Source organism: Pistacia vera, unplaced genomic scaffold, assembly GCF_008641045.1.
Source record: "Pistacia vera cultivar Batoury unplaced genomic scaffold, PisVer_v2 Contig824, whole genome shotgun sequence".
NCBI lineage: Eukaryota > Viridiplantae > Streptophyta > Magnoliopsida > Sapindales > Anacardiaceae > Pistacia > Pistacia vera.
In genome coordinates, this window is record NW_022196695.1 from 195468 (window position 1) to 222931 (window position 27464).

The 27464-nt window shown below is 36.8% G+C and overlaps 5 protein-coding genes across 13 annotated transcripts in view; all 5 read right to left on the reverse strand.

Annotated features, from left to right (window-relative positions):
• Positions 1-1807: 1807 nt before the first annotated feature.
• LOC116117836 (putative disease resistance protein RGA3) overlaps positions 1808-27464 on the reverse strand; it is a 29695-nt gene continuing 4038 nt past the window's right edge. For 4 of the 9 annotated variants that reach the window (XM_031403847.1, XM_031403845.1, XM_031403844.1 and 1 more), the window contains one exon: positions 1808-2091. The gene's annotated coding sequence lies outside the window, so the exon portion shown is untranslated. Of the gene's footprint in view, positions 2092-26865; positions 27438-27464 lie in introns of those variants that run through there. The other 5 variants (XM_031403848.1, XM_031403846.1, XM_031403842.1 and 2 more) reach the window with 3 other exon arrangements.
• On the reverse strand, positions 5069-6184 carry LOC116117877 (putative disease resistance protein RGA1). The gene has a single exon (XM_031403883.1). The coding sequence runs from the start codon at positions 6182-6184 to the stop codon at positions 5069-5071; it is 1116 nt and encodes a 371-aa protein (XP_031259743.1).
• On the reverse strand, positions 6310-9152 carry LOC116117838 (putative disease resistance RPP13-like protein 1). Its single transcript, XM_031403849.1, has 2 exons — positions 9069-9152; positions 6310-8538 (listed from the first exon to the last, which is right to left on the reverse strand). Exon 2 carries the CDS (start codon positions 8528-8530, stop codon positions 7526-7528), a length of 1005 nt encoding a protein of 334 aa, XP_031259709.1. The 5' UTR covers positions 8531-8538; positions 9069-9152; the 3' UTR covers positions 6310-7525.
• LOC116117879 (putative disease resistance RPP13-like protein 1) lies at positions 12252-15375 on the reverse strand. Its single transcript, XM_031403884.1, has 3 exons — positions 15291-15375; positions 13611-14853; positions 12252-13149 (listed from the first exon to the last, which is right to left on the reverse strand). The coding sequence occupies exons 2-3, from the start codon at positions 14843-14845 to the stop codon at positions 12252-12254; spliced, it is 2133 nt and encodes a 710-aa protein (XP_031259744.1). The 5' UTR covers positions 14846-14853; positions 15291-15375.
• LOC116117880 (putative disease resistance RPP13-like protein 1) lies at positions 16648-17850 on the reverse strand. Its single transcript, XM_031403885.1, has one exon. It carries the CDS (start codon positions 17848-17850, stop codon positions 16648-16650), a length of 1203 nt encoding a protein of 400 aa, XP_031259745.1.

Sequence of the window (27464 nt, forward strand, 5' to 3'; positions counted from 1 at the left end):
GTTGAGACTGTTTGGTTGGTCCCTGTAAGAACAACACAAATATTAATGAACACTGTTTCATGAAAATCTAATCGTTTTGATTAAAGTTAATGTTGGGATTCTAGAAATTGACAAACCTGAAAGCAAATTGACAAATTCAGCCTTTTTCATTCTGAAAGCAAATTTACTTCATTCTTCTTCCTCTGGATCATGGATGAACTTCCAATCTATCTCAACGCGAGGGATGTGGGTTATCTTGGGCCACTCTTGTCCTTTATCCCTTTTGCAATGTTGTTTCAGCAAAAGGGATAAAGAATTTTTTGTTCTTTATGGTTGAGCAAGATTGCAATAAATGTCTTTATTTGGCACATTGTGTGCAACAAGTTTTCTGGTGCTCTGTTTTAACTGAAAAATATTCAGTGAAGAAATTTTAAGATAAGTGCCCTAATATCACCTGGGCATCATCATACATTCTGGCTTTAACAAGAACATGAGCTGTTAAACAAAGCAAGTGTGTCAAGCGATTGAGTTCCAAACCAGACCCAGTTGAGAAATCTCAAAGCAAGCTTCACGTAAACCGGTCTGAGTGAAGCTAAATTGTAGCCCATGTGGTTCAGAGACTCCCAACGGTCTATATTGAGAAGGGTATAGATGTTGTTCTCCATTTGAGAAGCACGAAGCTCATGATGATGGCCACTATTTAATGGTTGGGTTTGTGGTTTGCCCTGAGAAAATGGTTTATATTTGGGGAATTTGTGGGGGATTTGATAGATTCTTTTGGTGGTTGAGGAAGCGAAAGAGGATATTAGTGAAGTGATTGCTCGTTACTTGGGCGTCACAGTCAGGCTTTTGAAACAATAATGCTATGATTAGTCACGGAAGTTTACTAACCTCTTATTACCTTTGTTAAAATTATATATGGTATCTGTATTATGCGTATAGTATCCATATTATGCGTTATATTTACAAAGGATAATAAGATGATTAGTAAGATCGTGAGTAAATATAACATTACTAAAAAATGAACAATTGGAGGAGGAGAAAAAGAAGCGATTTCTGGAATGAATGAGAATGACGGACGTTTAAAAACGGCGATTTAGTTAACGGTTAACGACAATGAATGGAAATCCAATAATAGTGACTTGGAATACTGAAATTTTTTCTCGATTATTTGCTATAATAAACAAATGAATAGCAATAAGTATTCTTTTTTTCGTTTTTTTTCTCCCTTTAGAAGCAACCTCGACTATACGATGAAATTTTATTGATTAAAGAAAAGACTACACCCCGATAAGGGAAATAGTGAACCTTACTCCCTCAGGAGAAATTCTATTACAAGAAGTTAAAAAGAAAATGCAATTGCACGCAATTATACAGGAATTGAAAGAAAATGTAAAATACATAAAAAATCATGTAAATCTATAATTTGTACAACCAAAATGTTCTCAAGTCTGATCAGAAACTACTTCTAAGCATAATCTTTGTTGCGTCTGTATTCACATCTTTGGAAGAAGTGCAGCAAGTAAAAACTTGTGGAGACAATAGCAGAAACTTTCAACAACAATTGAAGTTGTGAATAACTCCAGATATTCATCCTTCAAGCATATTCTTCGTAGTATCATTGTGCATCAAGAAGAGGAGTGTGATATCCCACGTCGCTTGGGACGGGCTCCTAAGCTCTCAAAACGTGTTGTGTCCAAAATGGATAATGCTTTGACAGTTGGGCAGGCTTTTACAAAAAGTACTTGCGGAATTTGAGTTCCTCTAAACAGTTCTGCTGCTCCTCTAAACAGTTATTCTAGTGTTCTACTTGCGGAATTTGGTTGGATCCTACAAATGTGACATAATTAAAACTCCATTTGATAAACTATGATTGTGACTAATGGTACCGTTTATGTGCAAGAATTTGACAGACCTGAAAAGAGCATAAGGATGGAATGTTGTAAATAAAGTATTGAATCTAATCGAAGATCGTCCTTCATCGTAGGGATGGTAGACGAACTTGTGATCAATGTTAATCCAAGGAATATTGTGGCTATATATCTTCGACAACTCTCGTCTTTCGTTCCCTTCACCCTGCGTTTTCTGCAAAGGACAATCATTCATATTAAACTGCACAAGTAGTAAAGGATGTGAGATTATGACCATCATAACACTAGAATAACTTGGTCTCATGACAAGAAGAAATCATAACCTTTTGAAGGCTTCAATAGAAACTTCACCAACATTCTCATAACTCTCCAAAATTGCAACATTTGAACAGCAGCACCTCTTGGAAAATTAACAAAGGAATAGCAGAAACCTTCAACAAAGAAATTTTCAAGTCATAAAAACAGTTGCTTTCTTGAATCCAACAAAACTATCTAACTACAATGCAGTAATAGTTCTGATTACTTTTCTTACTAAGAACTCTCTATATTACACCAAAAATTCATTCTTCAAGCATAGACTTTATTGAGCAAACCATGGTGCATTGTCATTGCCTTCCACATCCAAAAGGAGTTCTATGATTTATTAGAAGAAAAGCTACCTCTCCACCAAACACAAACCAATTGAATTTTTTAAAGTAAAACTTTGATATGTGCTCAATGTCTAGAGTTTCGGCCAGGATTAGAAATGAAAATGTTTACCAAATTTGTGATAAAAATTGAAAGTTAGAGACAACAAAAATTATAGCTGTGAAACAGAAATGATTTGGACTATTAAACAGGGTAGCCCTGTTTTCGGAGCCCTTGAAGGGGGTTATACCAAATAATAGCTCATACAGAAAGATCCCAAAATTCCACCAATCAACAGCACCGCATTCCCTTCACCTTTGATGGTTTCAGGCGCCAGGTACTCGTGAGTTCCCACAAGCGACATGGAGCGGGTGTTGGTTGGCTCAGCAATAAGCTCTGGCAGTGGGGTAACTGTTCCTGGTTTCATTCTTTGGTTTCTGAACTTTCTTGGATTTTCAAAAGAATCGAGGAGAAAAGCAAGTTGTAGGGGCAATACATGACAGTTGGATACACGAGGGTTTGATGCAGGCATGTCAAATGCAATAAACTGGATTCTTTTTCAGGGTTTCAGACCCGAGTGTTGACGACTTCACTACTGTTAGGCTGACAGCACAACGAAGGGAAAGACCAAAGTTACAGAGCATTATATGTCCATCTTCCCTTACAAGAACATTTTCTGGCTTAAGGTTCCAGTAAACAATCCCAAGTATATGGAGGTATTACATAGCAAGGAGAACTTCTTCTACACAGAACCTGCATAAAGAAAGTCACATAATGACATGATTTATTTTCAAGGAAAGATAGCATACTTCTGTTCGTCTAAGAGATATAGATTAAGGATGCAGATCAGCAAGATATTCAGATTGCAATATGCATGCAACAACTAATGTCCCCACTTTCATGCAAAATATTCTCTAAACTCATGCACTAAAAACCTCCAAAGTTAGAGTTACCAATTCATGCTATAGAGTTTGGATTCAGGTTTTAAAGGGTTAAGGTATACACAATGTCACATGCCAGGTCATTAAAACAATTTTCCTATTCAATTTCTCCAATGACCATATATTGAGGAGATGAGAAGCCCCTAAAATTGCCAACAGCATGCCCCAAAACTAACACAGATGTCAATAACTAGTATAGACATTGCAACTTTGTGACTTTATATTATGTATATAAAGAAACTTCAGTATCTGTGGATATTATGTATTTAAAAAGTTACAAAATATCAAGAGTTTGAGTTATTCCACAAATTCCTTTTGATTACCTTACAAACTTTCAAAGAATCAAATGAGGCGAAGAAGCACTTAATTGTAGCAAGCCCTTGAGCTTCATATTCTGAAAGGAAGCTGTACTCTAGTCCCTCTGAAAAAAAATTAAATCAATAAATAAGATCACTTCAAATAAACAAAAGAGAAACGAATGAAAAAAAAAAATAATAATTAATTAATTTTAAAATATTACGAGTGCAAAACATTCCATGCTGTTACAGGTTTCTAGTGATCCATACATCCAGAATGGAGTAGCATTATGACCTATTAAAGTTATGTTACTAGAAACATGAATGAGGACATTGTACTGTTGTATCCACAATGTGGTGAGCTCTGTTGTTAGCTTCTTTCTACATTGAGCTGAAAAATGTAAAGCTTACCCCTACCATTGCAATGTTGGCATTTTGCATCCGTCAGACTGTTCAGTTTCTCCCCGCATGAAATGACAAAATTGTTTTTGTAAAACTCTAAATTCTCTCAATGATAACAATTGTTTTATGAGCCAAAAATTGACATACCTAAATTGATTACAATGATGGAAGGAATTAGTATCGGATTCAGCTCATTTCCTCTTCCAGAGTTTAGATGAATTTATGATTTACCTCAACGCGAGGGATGTGAACTATCTTGGACCATTCTTGTCCTTCATTCCTTTTGCACTGTTTTTCTATTAAAGGACAATTAAAAATATATAGCGACAAAAGTAAGGATGGAAGGTCTGGCATAGATGTGAGATTTGGGCAATCATTGAAACGCAAAGATTCAAGAGATGTAAGAACTTGGAAAGTTTGGGAAGATAGGTATTTCAATTTCAGGAAGCTAAAAATTTTCAGATATATTAGAGAGGTGGGAAACTTTATTTCTATGATCTCCTCCTCCGGAAAAGATAATCCCCAAATTGAGAGATTACTAAGAGATGTAAGTTTGTGCCAACCACACTCAGTCAGTGGCTTGTAGATACTGAGAGTAAGCGCAAGTGATTTTAGGTTTGGGAGGAAATCTTCTGCTGTAATGGATTCGATATTAGGACATTGCAATAAGGATAGCTTCAGAAGAGATTTGAGGGTGTGCATGCGGCTAGGTAGGGCTTGTAGTTTCTCACACCCAAAGATAAATACTGCTAAATCAGTGTCAGGAAACCCATCTTTCGGAAACAAAACAAGACTTGGGCACCTATAGAAATGAATACTACGTAGTTTGCAAAGAGTGCGTAAGCCCTCCGGAATGGATTTAAGGTTTTCACATTTCTGGATAGAAAGAATCTCAATAGGCATGTTACAGTCAAAACTCCCAGATGCTAGTGACTCTAGCTGTGGGCAGTCGCTAATAAAAAAGGGACACAAGTCCCTTTGATAACTGTCCCAAGGTTCTGAGACTTGAACAGTTTGCAAGAGAAAGCTCCGCAAGTGTTGAAGGTAACTGGTCTGTTGAGGATAAATGCGTCAAAGAATGGCATTCCACCATTCTTAATTTGTAGAGAAGAGATGTGCTGGTGTTGTCCATGTCGTCCCTGTGTACCAATGAATAAGAAGATGGAGAAGAAGTACAAATATCTTCTCCATTATCCAAAATGCACGCCAAATTTTCACATCTAATAATAGAAAGCTCTTTTAGAGATGAAGGCAAACGGCCTCTCACAATGAATGTTAGAGAAGGACAGTCATAAACCTCCAAGTACTTGAGATGTGCATTGCTGTGCTTCAACCCCTCGTGCAAGGATGTTAAGGCGTCACATTGCCTGATAGTAACTCTGCTCAAGATTGAAAGTAACCCATCTGGAAACGAAACAAGATTCCGGAGCTCTTTTAAATGCAGCTCTTGAAGGAAGGTGAAGTAACTCGACTCTTGTGGTGCATTCTCTGGACAAATCTTATTTGCCAATAAATGTATGAGCTCTTCACAGCCAACAATTGACAGATGTTCTAGTTTCTGAAATCCCTCCCTTGACCAGCTTCTAAACACTGGAAAGTTTGATTCTCTACCTGTACTCATGGAGTTTAGCGCCTCTGAATCAACAAGGCTACAACAAACCATGCCTTTGCATCTATTTATTTCTAATGATCTGAGCATTGGAAGGCTTGAAAATGAAACCACTAACTGCTCACACTCATCAATCACAAGATTATCCAACAAAGGGAGATGATTAGGTAATCTTCCAGAGAGTTTAGGACATTGAGAAATTGAAAGCTTTTGAAGACAAGGGAATCTTTGGACATGGTCATTTTCTACAGGGTCCCAATACTTCCACTCCTGCAAATCCTCAAAACAAAGAGTCCGCAACGATTGAAAAGACTTTGAGCAACCCTCTCCATAAACCTCACCACCTATCTTTTTCATTTTTCCCATCAATCTGATTGTGAGGTTCTGAAGTGAGCCCATCAGTGCTAGCGAAGGCAAGGTAGTGCAGTTTTCACATCCATCCAATTTCAAATCCACCATCTTGGAGAATGATGGATCTCATATCCAAGATGAAAGTTTTTGGCCGCCTTAATTTCTTATTGTCAGCTCTTTAAGATTTTCATGAGGCTGTAAAATGTCAAGAACAATTTTCACTGCTTCATCTTATGAGGGATTAGATGAACTCCATTCTAGTACCAACGCTTCTAAGTCCTTCTTCTCACACAATATCATCTCTGTTGTGTCTTGACAATCCACTGCATTCCCTAAACGTGAAATGCAAAGCTCTCCGCAAAGAAACTTTAAGCTTTTCAAATCCTTCAAGCTAGATCCAATACCATTACCAACAATAAAATTTGACAGTGTCTTCAAACATTTTAAGTTTTTCACTCCCAATGGCATCTCCCTTATTAATATTGACCCTCTAATATCAAAATGGCGTAGATTGATCAAATTTCCCACGTGTGAAGGCAACTTCTCAAGACAACAACAATTTCTCAACATCAAACTTTGTAAATTGAACAGTAAACATGTTGACTCAGGTAAACATTTTATCCAAGTTTCAGAAAGGTTAATATACCTTAGATGTCTTAGATCTCCAATTGAGCTGGGTGGTTCCATCACATGGTAGCATGTTAAAGATAGTGCTCTCAGTTTTTTGAGCTTTGGCAATAAATCCAAAAAAAGGGTCTTAGTAACGTAAGTTGCTTTGTACCATAATGGCAAGAATGTTCTCAACAACGTCCTCAAGGACTCAACTTTATAGAGAGCTTCAAAATTCTTTTTTACTTCATAATCTCTATATGTGTAAGAAGAATGTCGAATTCTATCAAATCTTTTTATTGACATGAGACTACATTCATCCTCCAATCTAAAACTTGTTTCTCCAGATATCCATTGAGCCAAATCATTGACAAGGTCATGCATTATATATTTTGAACCATTGATACTTGACCGTTGAAATATTGACCTCGACAGTAAATCACAAAAATACTCATGACCTAAGTCTTCCAGATGCTTGTTTTTAGATTGTTGAATAAGACCTTCTGCCATCCATAATAGGATAAGTTCCTTATCCATAAATTCATAATCCTTGGGAAAAATAGAACAATAAGCAAACCATCTTTTTAAATGCGAAGGAAGATGATGGTAGCTTAGTCTCAAAACAGAGAGAATGCCATTTTCTTCAGGTAAATCCCATAATTTACTGTTCGATATATCTTCCCACTCATCGTATCTTTGCGTAGATCGTAAAAAACCCCCAAGAGTCCTGGCTGCTAACGGTAACCCTCCGCACTTCTCAACAACTTTATCAAGAATTGAATTCAAATTCTGGCCTGAAACAACAACTCTGCACCCAGATACATGCTTCTCAAATATGCCTCAACAACCATCATTTGAAAGAAGTTCCAACTCAAAATATTCACTTTGTCCCATTGTTAAAGCTACATCGACGCTGCGTGTCGTCACAATTATCCTACTTCCAGGTTCCCCAGCCATGAAGGGAGACTTAAGAGTTTCCCACAAGCCATAATCTCTGCTCCAAACATCATCTAATACAAGGAAGAATTTTTTTCCAGCTACTTTGTTTTTCAACTGAACCTGCACTTCATTTAAGTTCTCTAGACTACAAGGTGATGAAGTGATGGACTCAAGAATTGCCTTGGAAATTCGCATAACATAAAAAACATCCGAAACACATGCCCATGCTTTTGGATTGAAATCCGCCACTGCCTTGTCGTTGTACACCTCCTGAGCAAGTGTTGTTTTGCCAACTCCTCCTAGGCCAACAATGGGTATTACATGAAAGCTACCACCACTCTGTTTATTGCTTAACACCATTTCAAGTATCTCGGCTTTATCAGCATCTCTTCCGATAACTGCTGGTTCAGTTGGCACACATGTACTAAGTGGTCTTTGCCATGCAACAGTAGATGAGCCTCCAGCAATCTCTTTCAGGCCAAGATCATTCTTTTCTTCACAGAGATCTTCTAAACGGGAAGTTATCTCTTCTATCTTTGACTTCATATCAGCCTGGGAAATCAGAGCACTTGGAGTCCAAGAAGAGAAATATTCAGCAATTCTGTTTGTCGATTGCTCTGTCATCAATTCCCGCTCTAGAACCTGAGTGGCATATTCATCCAGGATGTCCTCCGCATCATAAGCCAAGTCTTGGAGATCCTCCATCCACGTTTTCACAGCCTCGTTCGTCAGTTGCTTCTCCTCGGCATCGTTGAGCACTGCCTGGATCATTAGAAACTTCCTCTTCCACTGCTTCAACTCTGAACGTATCCCATCTTCACATGGAAAGAGCAACAGCTTACGCGGCGCCAATCTGTCGAACAACACCTGAAGAAAAGCACCAAGAAAGACTTCTCCCACTGGCATGGTTTTGACTACGTAGGAAGAAATGATAAGAATGAATGAAAATTCTCATACGGAGAAAGGTGATAATCAGATGAAGATCAACAATCAAGAAAGAGAACGATGATAATCAGTTACAAATTTGAATGTAATTTTCTTGTAGTAATAACAGTTATCGAACTTTTTTAGGACAGTGCAATTGAACCTTTGAACCAAGTCTGGTACTGACACGGCCTTACCAGTTTTCTAAATACATATTTTGAGACATTCAGGAAAAAAAAAAAAAAAAACCATGGATTCTTATTAAGAACAGTGATAAACTATTTCACACCATTGATAATTATTAAGAACAGTGAGAGTGAAAGTAAGAGAAACTGGTTTTCCGAAGCTATGGATCCTTGAACTATTACATACCCAAATACAATAAACTATAACTCTTTAAGTATGATGATTAATTAATTCTGAAGCTACTTTAAAATTATAAATAATAATGATTGTTTTGTTAAATTTCTCCACACTCAATTATAAAAGTGGTGGTGATATGAAGATTATTTTTCCTTACCTGAGATTAGTGATGAGGGTCTTCTGGATTTCTTAACAGTGGATTCTGCAAGCAATCAGTGTCTGCAAGATGAAGAGATGGAAATTGGTATTTGAATTTGTGATAAAGAAACTAAAAGAAGAAATGAAAAGTTTAGGAGAAGAAGAAAGAGACCCAGAAAATGAAAAGTTTGAGAGGTTTCTTCCTTTCCTCTCAACGCTTCACCATGAATAATTAAAATGGAAAATGGACATCCAAGGGTCAAGTTCCCACCCAACCCAGTTTATTTGGGTTGGGTTCACCCCACCCCATTAAGGATTGGATTTGGGTAAGAATGGGTAAACTCATTGGGTTTGTAATCAGTACGGGGTGGGTAACTATATATCCACAAATTTAATTTTTTTTCAACAATTAATAATTAATACAATTATGTACATTAAATTAATAATTCAACGTAAAATTTTAAAATAGAAGGACCGCTGGATTAAATTGACATATATCTTTTTCCAATAAAAGTTTAATAATTGAATACTTACATATATCCTTATTTATATTAAAAAAAAATAATGAAATAATACCCTTGGGAATGATTGAATAACAAAAATTTCTATGTTGCAAGTAAATTAACAAATGTCTAATCGGGAGCAAAGCATGTAAAAAAACAAAGTTTCATTTAAATAATTTAACGTGTTGTATGGGTAAAAAATCGTAATGAGTTTTATCACGTTCAATACGAAACATTTACTATGTAGCCTAATGTCATAATCCAATTCTAGTTGGGCTTACGATAAGATCCACACCACGAGTCAACCATTGTATCAACTAGGCTATGGTAAGGATGTAAGATTTGGGCAACCATAGATTGACAACCCTTCAAGAGAGGTGAGATTTTGGAAAACTTTGGGAGATAGGTATTTCAATTCTGTGAAGCTTTCAATTTTCATAGAAGTTGGAGAAGTTGGCAACTTCATCTCTTCCCCTAGAAAAGAGACAGCATTTGGGTATTTACTAGTCCTGAGTGTTGTAAGAGAGGTGAGTTTGTGGAAGCCTCACACTGCCAGTGAGTTGTAGATTTTGGGATATTCAACCTCAAGTGATGTAACAAAAATCCAACTGAGGCAATTTATCGAACACTTGGTGTACAGAAGCTAACCAACGATCCCAAGCTTGAAACAATTATGTCTTCAACCCAACATTACAAACAATTGACAGTACAGAAGAAGAACAATGAAGAAGAGGATTTCACACAACCCAATTTCAATCCTAATTTTGCCAATCGTTGCGAACAAATTCAATTTTGCTTTTGTTTTGTCTTATTAGTTAAATATATTTTAATAAATAAAGTTTAATTTGTCGAGTGGTCCCATTTGTTTTAAATTACAAAAGCCCCCAGTATTTTTCTAATATATTAGAACCCCCCAAAAAAAAATCACTTGACGTGAACACGCACTTTCCAAAAGGTCAAAAAAGTCAAAGGATAAAGGGCATTTAGGTAATTTGAGTGTGTAGGTCTAATCGGTCATAGTGTTTTTTGGTAATTATCAACTAACTAAGGGTTTTTAGGTAATTATGTGACTAAAGTATATGTATGTATATTTTTTTCTCTTCTTTTCTACTTCTTCTTCTTCTCCTCTTTCTTTTGTTTTTTTTTTCTTCTCTTTCTTCACTTCCCTCTCTCCTTACCAATTAAAGAAAACACTGCAGCCATGACCGGATTTGAGCAAGGATGAGCATGGGTCGCCGCCAGGGAAGGTCGCCGGCGAACGGCAGCCCGTCACGTCTTGATCCAAGCTCAAGCCTTCAAGCCGTAACTATGCCTCTCTTCTAACTTCTAAGCCTCCACACTCGGGCATTGTGAATTTTGTTTGAAAAAATTAAGAGATTTTGAAAAAGATTTGTTCACTTTTTTAGATTTATTTGTTGATTTTATTCCATGTGAAATTTAAATCAGTGTTGGGTGTTTTTTTGCAGGTAGTGTTGAGTGTTTTGTTGGCTGGTAGTGGTGAGTGTTTGTGGTGGTTGTCGTTGTGGTGATTTATAAAATAATTTCATATTAAATTATATGAGTCCATTTTGTACTCTGTTTTTATTTCAGTATATTCCAGTGGAGCATTAATTTCCAGGAAGCTGAGTTCATGAACAAGAGGTTAGTAAAGTGCAGAGTTCAATTTGTTCAGGAGAGAGCCATATTTGGACATTCATATAAGGCTAGGCATTGAAGAGATAGAGCTTTGAGCTTCCTACAATTATTGATAAGCACTTCTGAAACAGTATTAGGAAGGCCGTCTTCCGGTAAACAAACAAGACTTGGGCAATTTTTTATACCAAAATAACGAAGATTACGAAGAGTGTGTAGACCTTCGGGAACTGATGTAATGTTTTTTCAAGAAAAATCCGAAATTTCTCAAGACAAATGTTGAGGTAATGTAACACAGTTTTGGTAGAATATTTTAGAGCTTTATTTGGTGTGCTTCAACATTGGACATTGGACAAACAATTCATGCGAATAGAATTATTTGGTGCTTTAGTTCCTTGTAAAACCATTGGACTACCTTTTGGTAACCTCTAAATCCCTTCAGTCGATTCAGAGTATTCTATTAGTCAACAACTTTGTTAAGGAATGTGAAATGAATCACTTGCAATATATTGAAATTTTTGTTCTTAATGGTTGAGCAAGATTGTAATAAATGTCTTTATTTGGCACATTGTGTGCCACAAGTTTTCTGGTGCTCTGTTTTAACAGAAAAATATTTAGTAAAGAAATTTTAAGATAACTGCCTAAATATCACCTGGGCATCATCATACATTCTAGCATTAACAAGAACATGATCAGCTGTTAAACAAAGTAAGTGGGTCAAGTGATTGAGTTCCAAACCAGAAGCTTTAGAAATCTCAAACCATGTGGTTCCCGTGAACCAGTCTGAGTGAAGCTAACTTGTAGTCCATGTGGTTCAGAGACTCCCAACGGTCTATAGTGACAAGGGTGTAGATGAGTTTATTATTTACCTCAACGCGAGGGATCTGAACTATCTTGGACCGTACTTGTCCTTCATTCCTTTTGCACTGTTTTTCTATTAAAGGACAATTGTAAATATATAGTGACAAAAGTGAGGATGGAAGGTCTGGCAAGGATATGAGATTTGGGCAACCACTGAAAGTCAAAGATTCAAGAGATGTAAGAAATTCGAAAGTTTTGGAAGATAGTTATTTCAATTTCGGGAAGCTAACGATGCTCAGATGTATTAGAGAGATGGGAAACTTTATTTCTATGATCTCCTCCTCTGGAAAAGATAATCCCGAAATTGAGAGTCTTCTAAGAGAGGTAAGTTTGTGCCAACCACACTCAGTCAGTGGCTTGTAGATACTGAGAGGAAGTGTAAGTGATTTTAGGTTGGAGGGGAAATCTTCTGCTGTAATGGATTCGATATTAGGACATTGCAATAAGGATAGCTTTTGAAGAGATTTGAGGGTATGCATGCGGCTAGGTAGGGCTTGTAGTTTCTGAGTTTCAGAAAGGTTAATATACCTTAGATGTCTTAGATCTCCAATTGAGTTGGGTAGTTTCATCACATGGTAGTATGTTAAAGACAGTGCTCTCAATTTTTTGAGCTTTGGCAATAAATCCAAAAAAACTGTCATAGTAACGTAAGTCATTTCTCCGTACCCCAGTGGCAAGACTATTCTCAGTAACATCCTCAGGGACTCAACTTTATGGAAAACTTCAAAATTCTTTTTTACTTCATAACGTCTAAATGTGTAAGAAGAGTGTCGAATTCTATCAAATCTTTTTATTGACATGAGACTGCATTCATCCTCCAATCTAAAACTTGTTTCTCCAGATATCCATTGAGCCAAATCATTGACAAGGCCATGCATTATATATTTTGAAATATTGATACTTGACCGTTGAAATATTGACCTCGAAAGTAAATCACGAAAATACTCACGACCTAAGTCTTCCAGATGCTTGTTTTCAGACTGTTGAATAATACCTTCTGCCATCCATAATAGAATAAGTTCCTCATCCATAAATTCATAATCCTTGCGAAAAATAGCACAATAAACAAAACATCTTTTTAAATGCAAAGGAAGATGATGATAGCTTAGTGTCACGACCAGCCTGCTTGCCCAAGCATGCTGCTCGTTACTTACCGATTAAGTATACTTCAGGGTGAAGCAGACTTAAGAGCTAAGTTAACTTAGGAACTAAGTTAACGACTCAGCAGCTAGGTTCGGCGACTAAGCACCTTCGTTTCCAAGGTTGCACATATGCTCGACACCCACGAGCTTCGTTTCCAAGGCTGCACCAATGTCCGACACCCAGGGTTTTCTTAATGCTGAAGCATGTAGCTTAGTCATAGTTAATTTGAGGTGCTTGAGCCTATAAATAGGCAACTCCACCATGTAAATCATATAACTTGAATTCCAGCAATACACAGAGTTTACATTTTCTCTATACTTCTCTCTTGTTCATATACTGTTAGCCTGTGAGCGTTAGGCTGCTTAGCTCATTTCCGACGAGTTAAGGCCGCACGAACTTAGCAAAGAAGTTAAGTGCGTGACATTAGTCTCAAAACAGATAGAATGCCATTTTCTTCAGGTAAATCCCATAATTTACTGTTCAATATGTCTTCCCATTCATCATATCTTTGCTTAGATCGTAAAAGACCTCCAAGAGTCCTGGCTGCTAATGGCAACCCTCTGCACTTCTCAACAACTTTATCACGAATTGAATTCAAATTCTGGCCTGAAACAGCAACTGTGCTCCCAGATACATGCTTCTCGAATATGCCCCAACAATCATCATTTGAAAGAAGTTCCAACTTAAAATATTCACTTTGTCCCATTGTTAAAGCTACATCGACGTTGCGTGTGGTCACAATTATCCTACTTCCTGGTGCCCCAGCCATGAAGGGAGCCTTAAGAGTTTCCCACAAGCCATAATCTCTGCTCCAAACATCATCTAATACAAGGAGGAATTTTTTTCCAGTTACTTTGTTTTTCAACTGAACCTGGACTTCATTTAAGTTCTGTAGACTACAAGATGATGAAGTGATTGACTCAAGAATTGCCTTGGAAATTCGCATAACATCAAAATCATCCGAAATACAGACCCATGTTCTTGGATCGAAATCCGCCACTGCCTTGTCGTTGTACACTTCCCGAGCAAGTGTTGTTTTGCCAACTCCTCCTAGGCCAACAATGGGTATTACATGAAAGCTGCCACCACTCTGTTTATTGCTTAACACCATTTCAAGTATCTTGGCTTTATCAGCATCTCTTCCGATAACTGCTGGTTCAGTTGGCACACATGTACTAGGTGGTCTTTGCCATGCAACAGTAGATGAGCCTCCAGCAATCTCTTTCAGACCAAGATAATTCTTATCTTCACAGAGATCTTCTAAACGGCAAGTTATCTCTTCTATCTTGGACTTCATATCAGCCTGGGAAATCAGAGCACTTGGAGTCCAAGAAGAGAAATAATCAACAATTCTGTTTGTCGATTGTTCTTTCATCAATTCACGCTCTAGAACCTGAGTGGCATACTCATCCAGGATGTCGTCCACATCATAAGCCAAGTCTTGGAGATCTTCCAACCACACTTTCACAGCCTCGTTCGTCAGTTGCTTCTCCTCGGCATCGTTGAGCACTGCCTGGATCATTAAAAACTTTCTCTTCCACTGCTTTAACTCTGAACGTATCCAATTTTCACATGGAAGAAGCGACAGCTTACGCGGCGCTAGTCTGTCGAACAGCACCTCAAGAAAAGCGCCAAGAAAGACTTCTCCCACTGGCATGGTTTTGACTACGTAGGAAGAGAAATGATAAAAATTAATTAAAATTTTCATACAGAGAAGGATGTTAATGAGATGAAGAGAAACAGTCAAGAAAGAGAAGGATGATAATTAGTTACTAATTTCCTTGTAGTAATAACATAAATCGAACTTTTTCGGACAGTGCATTTGAACCTTTGAACCCAGTTGTGGTGATTGGTTTTTTCTGTTAGAAAGAAAGGAATTAAATCAAAAGGATGGATTATGGATGACACAAACAGAAGAGTGAGAGTGAAAGTAAGAGAAACTGGTTTTCAGCTATGGATTCTTGAACAGTTTAAGCATGATTATTAATTAAGAGCGCTTAAGCATGATAATTAATTCTGAAGCTACTTTACAGAGAATAAAAAAAGTAGTCTTATTTCTGCAATTGAAAAGTGGTAGTGATATGAAGGTTGTTTTTCCTTACCTGAAATTTGTGATATGACGGTCTTCTGAATTTCTTAACTGTTGATTCTGCAAGCAAGCACTTCACTGTTGCCAAACTGATTTGGAAGAATGGATAATAGTATAAGGGAGAGTTAACAAATGAAGATAGAGATGGAAATTGGTGTTCGAGTTGTCTTAACAGTATAAGGTGAATTTGTGATAAGAAATTAGGAGAATAGATATAGAGAAGAAGAAGAAGAAAGAGACTCCGAAAATGAAAGGAAAATGGATATCCAAGAGTCAAGTGTTCATTATGAAAGATGGACAGTGTACTCATAAAGCGGAGAGTCCAGCTGTCTGCAACTTTGGTTTTAAAGTCTTGGCTCCACCATTGCAATAATTCAACCTCAAATCAAATGAAGAGAGCTAAAAGCTTTTTTGATGTCTTGTCTTTTTCTTCCTAGCGGTCCACACTTTTTTTTTTTTTTTTTTTTGTGCAATAACTCCATTTCTGAATTATTAGATCATGTGATGCAAAAACTAAAAAGTTTCCATTAATTTTAAAGATATTCCACAATTATTATATGTCTACATCAAAGAGATTCTTGATACTTTTTACCCATCACAATTTATATCTGTTCACGTCTCAAGTTGATTGGTGGATCGATTCACCACCATTCTACATCCGATCGTATCACCTATATCCATCCACTTCCTTCTTTACAATTTCAAAGTGTTAATATTTTCTAAAAGAGTTGTCTTAATTTTGACACATAACAAGTAAACAAAAAATAACAAAAATACAACTTTTGATACATCAAAATGTTAAAATAAAGATAATTTTTTTTTTTTTTTAAAATAGTGAGTATACGAAGAGTTTATTGATAATATCACGATTTGATTTTCAATAATATATTTATAGTTTATATATAATAAATAAAACATCATTAGTATGTGTGTGAATATATTGAAATAATAAATAATACACGATATCTTATTGTTTTAAAATTTTAATTATTTTAATAATTTTTGAGTTTTTTAATATTTATGTTAGCAACATTGATGTTGTCTGATTAATGCATTTATGTGCCCATAGGATTTAGGTGGGTCAAGTTATGGGTGGTCACATTCACATAGAGCACTTTCATGTCAGTGCGTTTACTTTTTTATTTTATTAAAAGATATTATTTTTCCGATTGAGAATATTATAAAGAGGAATATATTTCTATGGCTACAAATAAAACAACACTAATGTTGACTTAAATAAAGCACTTGGAATAGTCTTTATCAATTATTAAATATTAATTACATCACTAATTATATATTTATTTAAGAAAAAATTTCTTATAAACAAATAATGAAGAAAATTTTGGACGATGATTGTGATACCATCTGATTTAGCCNTCCCACTCATCATATCTTTGCTTAGATCGTAAAAGACCCCCAAGAGTTCTGGCTGCTAATGGTAACTCTCTGCACTTCTCAACAACTTTATCACGAATTGAATTCAAATTCTGGCGTGAAACAACTCTGCACCCAGATACATGCTTCTCGAATATGCCCCAACAATCATCGTTTGAAAGAAGTTTCAACTCAAAATATTCACTTTGTCCCATGGTTAAAGCTACATGGACACTGCGTGTCGTCACAATTATCCTACTTCCTGGTGCCCCAGCCATGAAGGGAGACTTAAGAGTTTCCCACAAGCCATAATCTCTGCTCCAAACATCATCTAATACAAGGAAGAATTTTTTTCCGGCTACTTTGTTTTTCAACTGAACCTGCACTTCATTTAAGTTCTGTAGACTACAAGATGATGAAGTGATTGACTCAAGAATTGCCTTAGAGATACGCAGAACATCAAAATCATCCGAGACACACGTCCATGCTCTTGGATTGAAAACTTCGATAACCTTGTCATCATTGTAGACCTCTCGAGCAAGTGTTGTTTTACCAATTCCCCCCATACCAACAATCGGTGTAACGCAAAAGTTGGCTTCACTTGGTTCCCCACTTAACACCATTTGTAGTATCTTGGCTTTGTCTTCCTCCCTCCCAAAAATAGCAGGCTCGATTTGCACAGATGTACTGGATGGTCTATTCCATGCAGTAGTTGATGTCCCCCCCGAAATCTTTTCCAATCCAAGCTCAGTTCTTTGTCTGCAGAGTTCTTCCAATCTGCTAGTAATAACACCTATCTTGGACCTCATGTTGAAAGTGAACTTCACAGCACTTGGAGTCTGACCAGTGAAACAAGCTGAGATAAAGCTACTTTCCTTGCTACTGCTAGCATGGTGTTCAGACATCACCTTTCGCCTTAAAGCTTCAGTTGCAAACTCATCCAGAATGTCCTCCACATCATAAGCCAAGTCCTGGAGCTCGTCCAGCCACATTTTCACAGCCCTGTCCGTCAGTTGCTTCTCCTCGGCATCCATGAGCAGAGCATCAATAAACTTCAACTTCTTCTCCCACTTCTTCAGCTTTGAGCGGGCAACGGTGTGGGTGGTTGATGGGCGAAGTTTTGTGAGAGGGTGTGAATGGGTCATACTGTGCTTCGGCATCGGGTGGGTGCGGTGACAGACTCTGCGTGGCGTTTTCATTGCGCGGTCGGGTTGCGCCCTGTGGTGTTTAGTCTAGGTCAGGGACGGAGTGCATGTCCGATGTGAAACTGCACGAATGTAGGTAAAGGCTTGTGGTTGCCGAGCCTAGTCAGTAACTCTGAGAATGATGGGCGGGTTGCTCATGAGCGAAAACTGGGTGGCATAACCGGTTTTGAGGGCCGTTTCTAATAGAAGGCTGCGACTCTCTAACTGTGTGATGTCGCGCATAACCCCGAATTTGCAACTTGAACACCAGCACCTCTGGAAAATTAACAAAGGAATAGCAGAAACCTTCACAAGAAAATTTCAAGTCATAAAAACAGTTGGTTTCTTGAACCAACTAAACTATCAACTACAAGGGAAATAGTTCTGATACTTTTCTTACTGAGAACTCTGTAACTTACACCAAAAATTCATTCTTCAAGCAGAGACTTTGTTGCGCAAACCATGTGCATCATGCTTCCACATCCATCGTATTCTATGATTTATTAGAAGAAAAGCTACCTGTCCACCAACACAAACCATTGAATTTTTCAAGTAAAACATTGATATCTGCTCAACTTCTAGCGTTTCAGCCAGCTTAGAAATGAAAATGTTTACCAAATTTGTGATTAATTGAAAGTTAGAGACAACAAAAATTATAGCTGTGAAACAGAATGATTTGGCTATTAACAGGGTAGCCCGTGTTTTCGGAGCCCTTAAGGGAGTTTTACCAATAATAGCTCATACAGAAGATCCCAAAACTCCACCAATCAACAGCGTTTCCATGCCCTTCACCTTCGATAGTTTCAGGCGCCAGGTACTCGTGAGTTCCACAAACGACTGGAGCGTTGGTTGGCTCAGCGATAAGTTCTGGCAGTGGGGTAACTTGTTTCCCGGTTTCATCTTTGGTTTCTGAACTTTCTTGGATTTTCAAAAGGATCGAGGAAAACAAGTTGTAGGGACAATACATGACGGTTGGATACATAGGGCTTGATGCAGGCATGTCGAATGCAATAAACCGGATTCTTTTCAGGGTTTCAGACCTGAGTGTTGACGACTTCACTACTGTTAGGCTGACAGCACAACGAAGGGAAAGACCAAAGTCAAGAGCATTATATGTCCATCTTCCTTACAAGAACATTTTCTGGCTTAAGGTTCCAGTAACAATCCCAAGTATATGGGAGTATCAGACAGAGAACTTCTGCTACACAGAACCTGCATAAAGAAAGTCACATATAACATGATTTATTTTCAAGGAAAGATGGCATACTTCTGTTTGTCTAAGTGATGTAGATTAAGATGTAGATCAGCAAGATATTCAATTGCAATATATTCTCTAAACTCATGCACCAAAACCCTCCAAAATTGCCGACAGCATGCCCCTTAAATTGCCGACAGCATGCCCCAAACTAACACAGATGTCAATAACTAGATAGACATTGCAACTTTGTGACTTTATATTATGTATAAAAGAAACTTCAGTATCTGTGATATTATGTATAAAAAGTTACAAAATATCAAGAGTTTGAGTTATTCCACAAATTCCTTTCGATTACCTTACAAACTTTCAAAGAATCAAATGAGGCGAAGAAGCAGTTAATTGTAGCAAGTCCTTGATCTTCATATTCTGAAAGGAAGCGGTACTCTAGTCCCTCTGAAAAATAATTAAATCAATAAAGAAGAACACTCAAAGAAACAAAAGAGAAACAATGAAAAAAAAAAAAAATTAATCATGTTGACCCAGGCTATTTTCGTGCCTTTACAGAGAGAAAACAGAAGACTAAAACGCCCACTGACCAAGACTAACAGCCCCTTTTATATCGTTGACCTGAATGTTTGACCCATCGGATCATGTTTAATCGAATGGCTGAGATTAACTGGAGTTCAATGAACAAAACGACAGCGTTTTGTGCTTGGCTCAAACGACGTGCTTAAAGAGCTTAGGGTACTACTAGAAATGAACAAAATGAATATACTTAAACCAATTCTCTCATTAATTTTAATTAGTCAGAAGTGTGACTTAAAATGTCTTAGAAACCATAGGTAAAGCTTACCTTTGCCATTGCAATGGCGGCATGTAGCATCCAGAGGTGACACTGATCAGTTTCTACCCCCTGCATGAAATGACAAAATTGTTAATTCGTACTCTGTTTTGTAAAACTCTAAATTCTCTCATAATAACAATTGTTCTATGAGCCAAATTGACTCCTAAATTGATTACAATGTTAAAGAAATCTTCCGAGTTAAGCCGAATTTAGGGGTTACCTTAATGCAAGATGTGACTATCTTGGACCTTCTTGTCCTTCATTCCTTTTGCACTGTTTTTTTAATAAAGGACAATCATAAATGTAGCGCACAAAGTGAGGATGGAAGATCTGCAAGGATGTGAGGTTTGGGCAACGCTGAAACTCAAAGATTCAAGAGATGTAGAATTTGGAAAGTTTTGGAAATAGTTTTTTCAATTCCGGAAGCTAACGATGCTCGATGTATTAGAGAGATGGAAACTTTATTTCTATGATCTCCTCCTCTGGAAAAGATAATCCCGAAATTGAGAGTCTTCTAAAGGGTAAGTTTGTGCCAACCACACAGTCAGTGGCTTGTAGATACTAGAGGAAGTTAAGTGATTTTAGGTTGGGGGGGAAATCTTCTGCTGTATGGATTCGATATTGACATTCCAATAGATAGCTTTTGAAAGATTTGAGGTGTGCATGCGGCGAGTTAGGGCTTGTAGTTTCTCACACCCATAGATCTCTACTCTACTAACAGTGTCAGGAAACCCATCTTTTGGAAACAAACAAGACTTGGCACCTACTGATAAGCATACGCAGTTTTGCAAAGAGTGTGGAAGCCCTCCGGAATGGTTAAGGTTTTACATACCTTGATAGAAAGATTCTCAATGGGCATGTTACAGTCAAAACTCCTGCTGCCAGTGCAGCTGGACTCTACTTTGGCACTCGTCAATACGAAAAGACACAAGTCCCTTAGATAACTGTCCCAAGGTTCCGAGACTTGAACAGTTTCGAATATCAAGCCTCGCGAGTGTTAAGGTAACTGGTCTGTTGACGATAAATCGTCAAAGAATGGCAGTCATATATGATTAATTCATAAGAAGAGATGTGCTGGTGTTGTCCACGCCGTCCCTGTGTACCAGTGAATAGAAGAAGATGGAGAAGAAGTACAAATATCTTCTCTATCATCCAAAACGCACATCAAGTTTTCACATCTATTAATAGCAAGCGTATTTAGAGATGAAGGCAAACGGCCTCTCACAATGAATGTTAGAGAAAGACAGTCATCAACCTCTAAGTACTTGAGACGTGCATTGCTGTGCTTCAACCCCTCGTGCAAGGATGTTAGGGCGTTACATTGGCTATATAACTCTGCTCAATTGAAAGTAACCCATCTGGAAATGAAACAAGATCCGGAGCTTTTTTAAATGCAGCTCTTGAAGGGATGAAGCACTCAACTCTTGTGGTGCATTCTCTGGACAAATCTTTTTGCCAAAATGTATGAGCTCTTCCCAGCCAACAATTGACAGACTTTCTAGTTTCTGAAATCCCTCCCTTGACCAACTTCTAAACACTGGAAGTTTGATTCTCCACCTGTACTCATGGAGTTTAGCGCCTCTGAATCAACTGGCTACAACAAACCATGCCTTTGCATCTATCTACTTCTAATGATCTGAGCATTGGAAGCTTGAAAATGAAACCACTAACTGCTCACACCCATTTACACAAGATTATCCAACAAAGGGAGATGATTAGTTAATCTTCCAAAGAGTTAGGACATTGAGAAATTGAAAGCTTTTGAGACGAGGGAATCTTTCGACTGGTCATTTTCTACGGGCCCCAATGCTCCCACTCTTGCAACTTCTCAAAACAAGAGTCTGCAACGATTGAAAAGACTTTGAGCAACCCTCCCATAAACCTCACCACCTATTTTTTTTATTTTTCCCATCAATCTGATTGTCAGGTTCTGAAGTGAGCCCATCAGTGCTAGCGAAGGCAAGGTTTTCAGTTTTCACATCCACCCAATTTCAAATCCACCATGTTGAGAATGATGGATGTCCTATCCATCAATATGAAATTTTTGGCCGCCATAATTCTTATTGTGAGCTTTTAATTTTCGTAGGTTGTAAAATGTCAAGAACAATTTTCACTGCTTCATCTTCGAGGGTAGATGAACTCCATTCTAGTACCAACGCTTCTAAGTCCTTCTTCTCGCACAATATCATCTCTGTTGTGTCTTGACAATCCACTGCATTTCTAAACGTGAATGCAGAGCTCTCCGCAAAGAAACTTTAAGCTTTTCAATCCTTCGAGCTAGATCCAATACCTTCACCAACAATAAAATTTGACAGTGTCTTCAAACATTTTAACTTTTTCACTCCCAATGGCATCTCCCTTATTAATATTGACCCTCTAATATCAAAATGGCGTAGGTTGATCAAATTTCCCATGTGAAGGCAACTTCTCAAGACAGTAACATTGTCTCAACATCAAACTTTGTAAATTGAACAGTAAACATGTTGACTCAGGTAACATTTTTCTGAGTTTCAGAAAGGTTAATATACCTTAGATTGTTTAGATCTCCAATGGCTGGATAGTTCCATCACATGGTACTTTGTTAAAGATAGTGCTCCTCAGTTTTTTGAGCTTTGGCAATAAATCCAAAAAAAAACTGTCTTTTTAACGTAAGTGTTTTTGTACGTTGATGTGGAAGATATCTCAGCAACGTCCTCAAGGACTCAACTTATAGAGAGCTTCAAAATCCTTTTTTACTTCATAACATTTAAATGTGTAAGAAGAATGTCGAATTCTATCAAATCCTTTTATTGACATGAGACTGCATTCATCCTCCAATCTAAAACTTGTGTCTCCAATATCCATTGAGCAATCATTGACAAGGTCATGCTTATAATTTTGAACCATTGTACTTGACCGTTGAATATTGACCTCGACAATAAATCACAAAAATACTCACGACCTAAGTCTTCCAGATGCTTGTTTTAGATTGTTGAATAAGACCTTCTCCATCCATATAGGATAAGTTCCTTATCCTAAATTCATAATCCTTGGGGAAAATAGCCAAGTAAGCAAAACCCTTTTTAATTGCGAAGGAAGATGATGGTAGCTTAGTCTCAAAACAGAGAAATGCCATTTTCTTCAGGTAAATCCCATAATTTACTGTTCAATATATCTTCCCAAATACTTTATAAAAATAAATATTCTTTTACAATGTAAAATCACATGAGTTGAGCCAATGTGCCTTTGGAACCTGAGATGTGCAATTTCCATGACAAAAGGAATAAATTACATGTAATTGTTATGAGAGAATCAATAAAGTTTCCATTACCAAACAATATTTGTAGGTCCTATTTGGATGATGACCATGATACCATTCGATTTAACTACGTGTATTTATCACAAGTTCAAGTCTAACGTTTACATACTACAATATAAACCATTAGAATAGATCCTTTGATTCTAATAAATATTAACATGAGAGTTCGGGTCTAATGTTTAAATCTTACAGTTTAAACTATTATGATAAACCTCTTGATTCTAATAGATGTTAACCTGTGTAAGGGTAAAATGAGTGATATATATATTGTTTTAGAATTAATATTTAAAACCCCTATGTTTGAATGTGAGAGTGAAAGGATATAATCTTTGTCCCAAAATTCTAAATTTCCAACTTAGGGGGCTGCAGAAATTGACCAACTTACTGGGTTGGTTGAAGCTGGGAGATCGTCAAATAAGATGACAGCTATATTGTTAGTTTTAACACTTAAGATCAATTTTAAAACATGCCCTTATCAATAAGAAAGATATAAAAGAATGTTCACAATATTGTTAGTTCAATCTTAAAAATACATGATTTTAGTATGTGTTATTCTAGTAATATTTTTATTTTGAATACCATAAATTATGGAGAATTTTACTTGGAATACTGAAATTTTTTCTTGGTTGTTTGCAGTAATAAAAGTGTTACTTTATTACAGAAAAAAATGAGATAATAATTCTAAAAATTTGCTAATATAAGCAAAAGGTATAGCAACAAGTATTTCTTTTTTATTATAATTTCAGTGGTGTAATTACAATAAAATAAATTAAGAGGGACTAAAATAAACATAAAGAGGGCTGAAAGGAAAAGCTTTATTAACCCTTTCTCTTAATTGTGTTGTGTAAAATTTCTGAATGAAACAATTATTTCTTTTTTTCATCATTTTCTCTTTTTGAAGCAACCTCGACAATATGACAAAATTTCATTGATTAAAGAAAAGGTTACACCCTGATAAGAGACATAATGAGCCTTACTCTTCGGAAAAAAAAATCCAAAATCATGTAAATCTATAATTTGTACAACCAAAATGTTCTTAAGTCTGATTCTGGAAGAAGTGCAGAAAGTAAAAGCCTATGAAGACAGCAGCAAAAACTTTCAATGAATTCTATTCAACAACAATTGAAGTTGTAAATAACTCCAGATATTCATCCTTCAAGCATAGTCTTCGTAGTATCATTGCACATCAAGCAGCAGAATGTGATATCCCACGTCTCTTGGGAAAGAAAGGTGAAGACTTGTTAAATAGTCTGTGAGCTCCTAAACTCTTAGTACGCATTGTGTCCAAAGCGAATAATATCTTGACAGTTGATCGGGCTTCTATAAAAAGGACTTGCTGATTTTGAGTTCATCCTATCCATCATCGCATCATGGAAGACAACGAAGCGCTACTCTTCCTCTTTCCCATGCCGCTAATGAAACACAAGGGGCTGATTTGCATCATGGAAGAAGCTGAAGCGCTCTTCTTGGTGGAGCTTCAATGACATTAGACCAACAGCGATTGATGCTACAAAGGCCAAGCTCGGACAATGAATCTACAATGAAAATGAATCTATGCAATATTTTCGGAAATGCACCAAGACTTCTACGGAAAAAAAAATTTACCTCTCGGCTGTCACAGCTTCCTTATATTCCACTCATCAGTACCATGAATTGATCATCTGAAAAGGAACCTATAGTAAATGTTTATCAAAGGAAACTTGCTATAACAAGTTTAGGTACTTATGAAACAGATGAAAATAAATGTCTTTCAATTATCTTAAGGTGCCTTATGATAGAGCTTACTACTGCCACTACAATGTTGCATATTGTATCCCAGAGTTGGTTGCTTCCTGCAAATGTGACAAAATTAACACTACATTTGATAAATTGTGATTGTAACTAATGGTACCGTTTATGTGCAAGAATTTGACAGACCTGAAAAGAGCATAAGGATGGAATGTCTTAATTAAAGGATTGAATCTAATCGAAGATCATTCTTCCTCGTAGGGATGGTAGACGAACTTGTGATCAATTTTAATGCAAGGAATACTGTGGCTATACATCTTCGACAACTCTCGTCTTTCATTCCCTTCGCCCTGTGTTTTCTACGAATGACAATCATTCCTATTAAACTGCACAAGTAGTAAAGGATGTGAGATTAGGACCATCATAACACTAGAATATCTTGGTCTCATGACAAGAAGAAATCATAACCTTTTGAAGTCTTCAATAGAATCTTCACCAACATTCCCATAACTCNACTTCCTTTTCTCTTAACGCTTCACTATGAATAATTAAAATGGAAAATGGACATCCAAGAGTCAAGTGCTCCAAATTAAATTAAATTTTACGCTCCTAAAATCTTTGGCTGCTTCTTCATAGTGGTCCATATTCTTTGGCGTTGGCTCCACCATTTCAATAATTCAACTCCAAATTAAATTATACACACCAAAAATCTTTGGCTGCTTCTTCATAGTGGTCCATAGTGTGTTTGGTTTAGAGAATTTCCAAGCACCAACCTCAAGTTATTGTACTGACCTACATAATCCACCGCCCACCCTCCATGAAATTTCACAAAAGAAAATTGAATGATAATCTAATCAATAATTCGATTCGTGTTTGATTAATTAGTTTAACAAAACTCAAGAGAAAAAGGGTAAGTGAAGAAAAAATTGATCAACTTATAAATATTGTTTTACACTCACTTTCAAGAAGCAATACATATATAAATTTTGTCCATCTTTCCTTATACAAATTAACCAATTCCTTCAAAATAAAATGAAATTCGGTAAAATCAGAACTCAAAACTATACATTAGAGTTACGTGGTTCAGGCCAGTATACCGACATCAACAAACAATGATTATAATCTACCATTTGAAGAGAGAAAACAGAACACAAGTACATAATATTGTCTTAAACATTTTTGGGAGTTATATGAGACAAGAGCACATTCCCATCTTTTTCTCAACTCATTTGTAATTTTTACTGCACTTACAATATATTTTAATAAATAAAGTTTAATTTGACTGGTCCCATTTGTTTTAAATTTAAATGTCCCCATTATTTTTCTAATGTATCATTAGAACCCCCTAAAAATCACTTGCCGTGAGCACGCCCTTTCCAAAAGGTCAAAAAAGTCAAAGGATAAAGGGCATTTAGGTAATTTGAGTGTGTAGGCCTAATTGGTCAAAGTGTTTTTGGTAATTATCAACTAACTAAGGGTTTTTAGGTAATTATGTGACTAAAGTATATGTATGTATATTTTTTTCTCTTCTCCTTCTTCGTCTCTCTCTCTTTTTCCCCTCTTTCTTTTGTTTTTTTTCTTCTCTTTCTTCACTTCCCTCTCTCTTTACCAATTAAACAAAACACTGCAGCCATGACCGGATTTGAGCAAGGATGAGCATGGGTCGCCGCCGTGGAAGGTCGCCGGCGAACGGCAACCCGTCACGTCTTGACCCAAGCTCAAGCCTTCAAGCCGTAACTATGCCTCTCTTCTAACTTCTAAGCCTCCACACTCGGGCATTGTGAATTTTATATGAAAAAATTAAGAGATTTTGAAAATGATTTGTTCACCTTTTTAGATTTATTTGTTGATTTTATTCCATGTGAAAGTTAAATCAGTGTTGGGTGTTTTTTTGCAGGTAGTGTTGGGTGTTTGGGGTTGTAGTGGTGAGTGTTTGTGGTGGTTGTCGTTGTGGTGTTTTATAACATAATATCATATGAGTCCATTTTGTACTCTGTTGTTATTTCAGTATATTCCAGTGGAGCATTAATTTCCAGGAAGCTGAGTTCATGAACAAGAGGTTAGTAAAGTGCAGAGTTCAATTTGTTCAGGAGAGAAAGCCATATTTGGACATTCATATAAGGCTAGGCATTGAAGAGATAAGAGCTTTGAGCTTCCTACAATTATTGATAAGCACTTCTGAAACAGTATTAGGAAGGCCGTCTTCCGGTAAACAAACAAGACTTGGGCAATTTTTTATACCAAAATAACGAAGATTACGAAGAGTGTGTAGACCTTCGGTAACTGATGTAATGTTTTTACAACACAAAATCCGAAATTTCTCAAGACAAATGTTGAGATAATGTAACACAGTTTTGTTTATTTGGTGTGCTTCAACATTGGACATTGGACAGACAATGCATGCAAATAGAATTATTTGGTGCTTTAGTTCCTTGTAAAACCAAGGAATATTGTGGCTATATATCTTCGACAACTCTCGTCTTTCATTCCCTTCGCCCTGCGTTTTCTGAAAAAGGACAATCATTCATATTAAACTGCACAAGTAGTAAAGGATGTGAGAT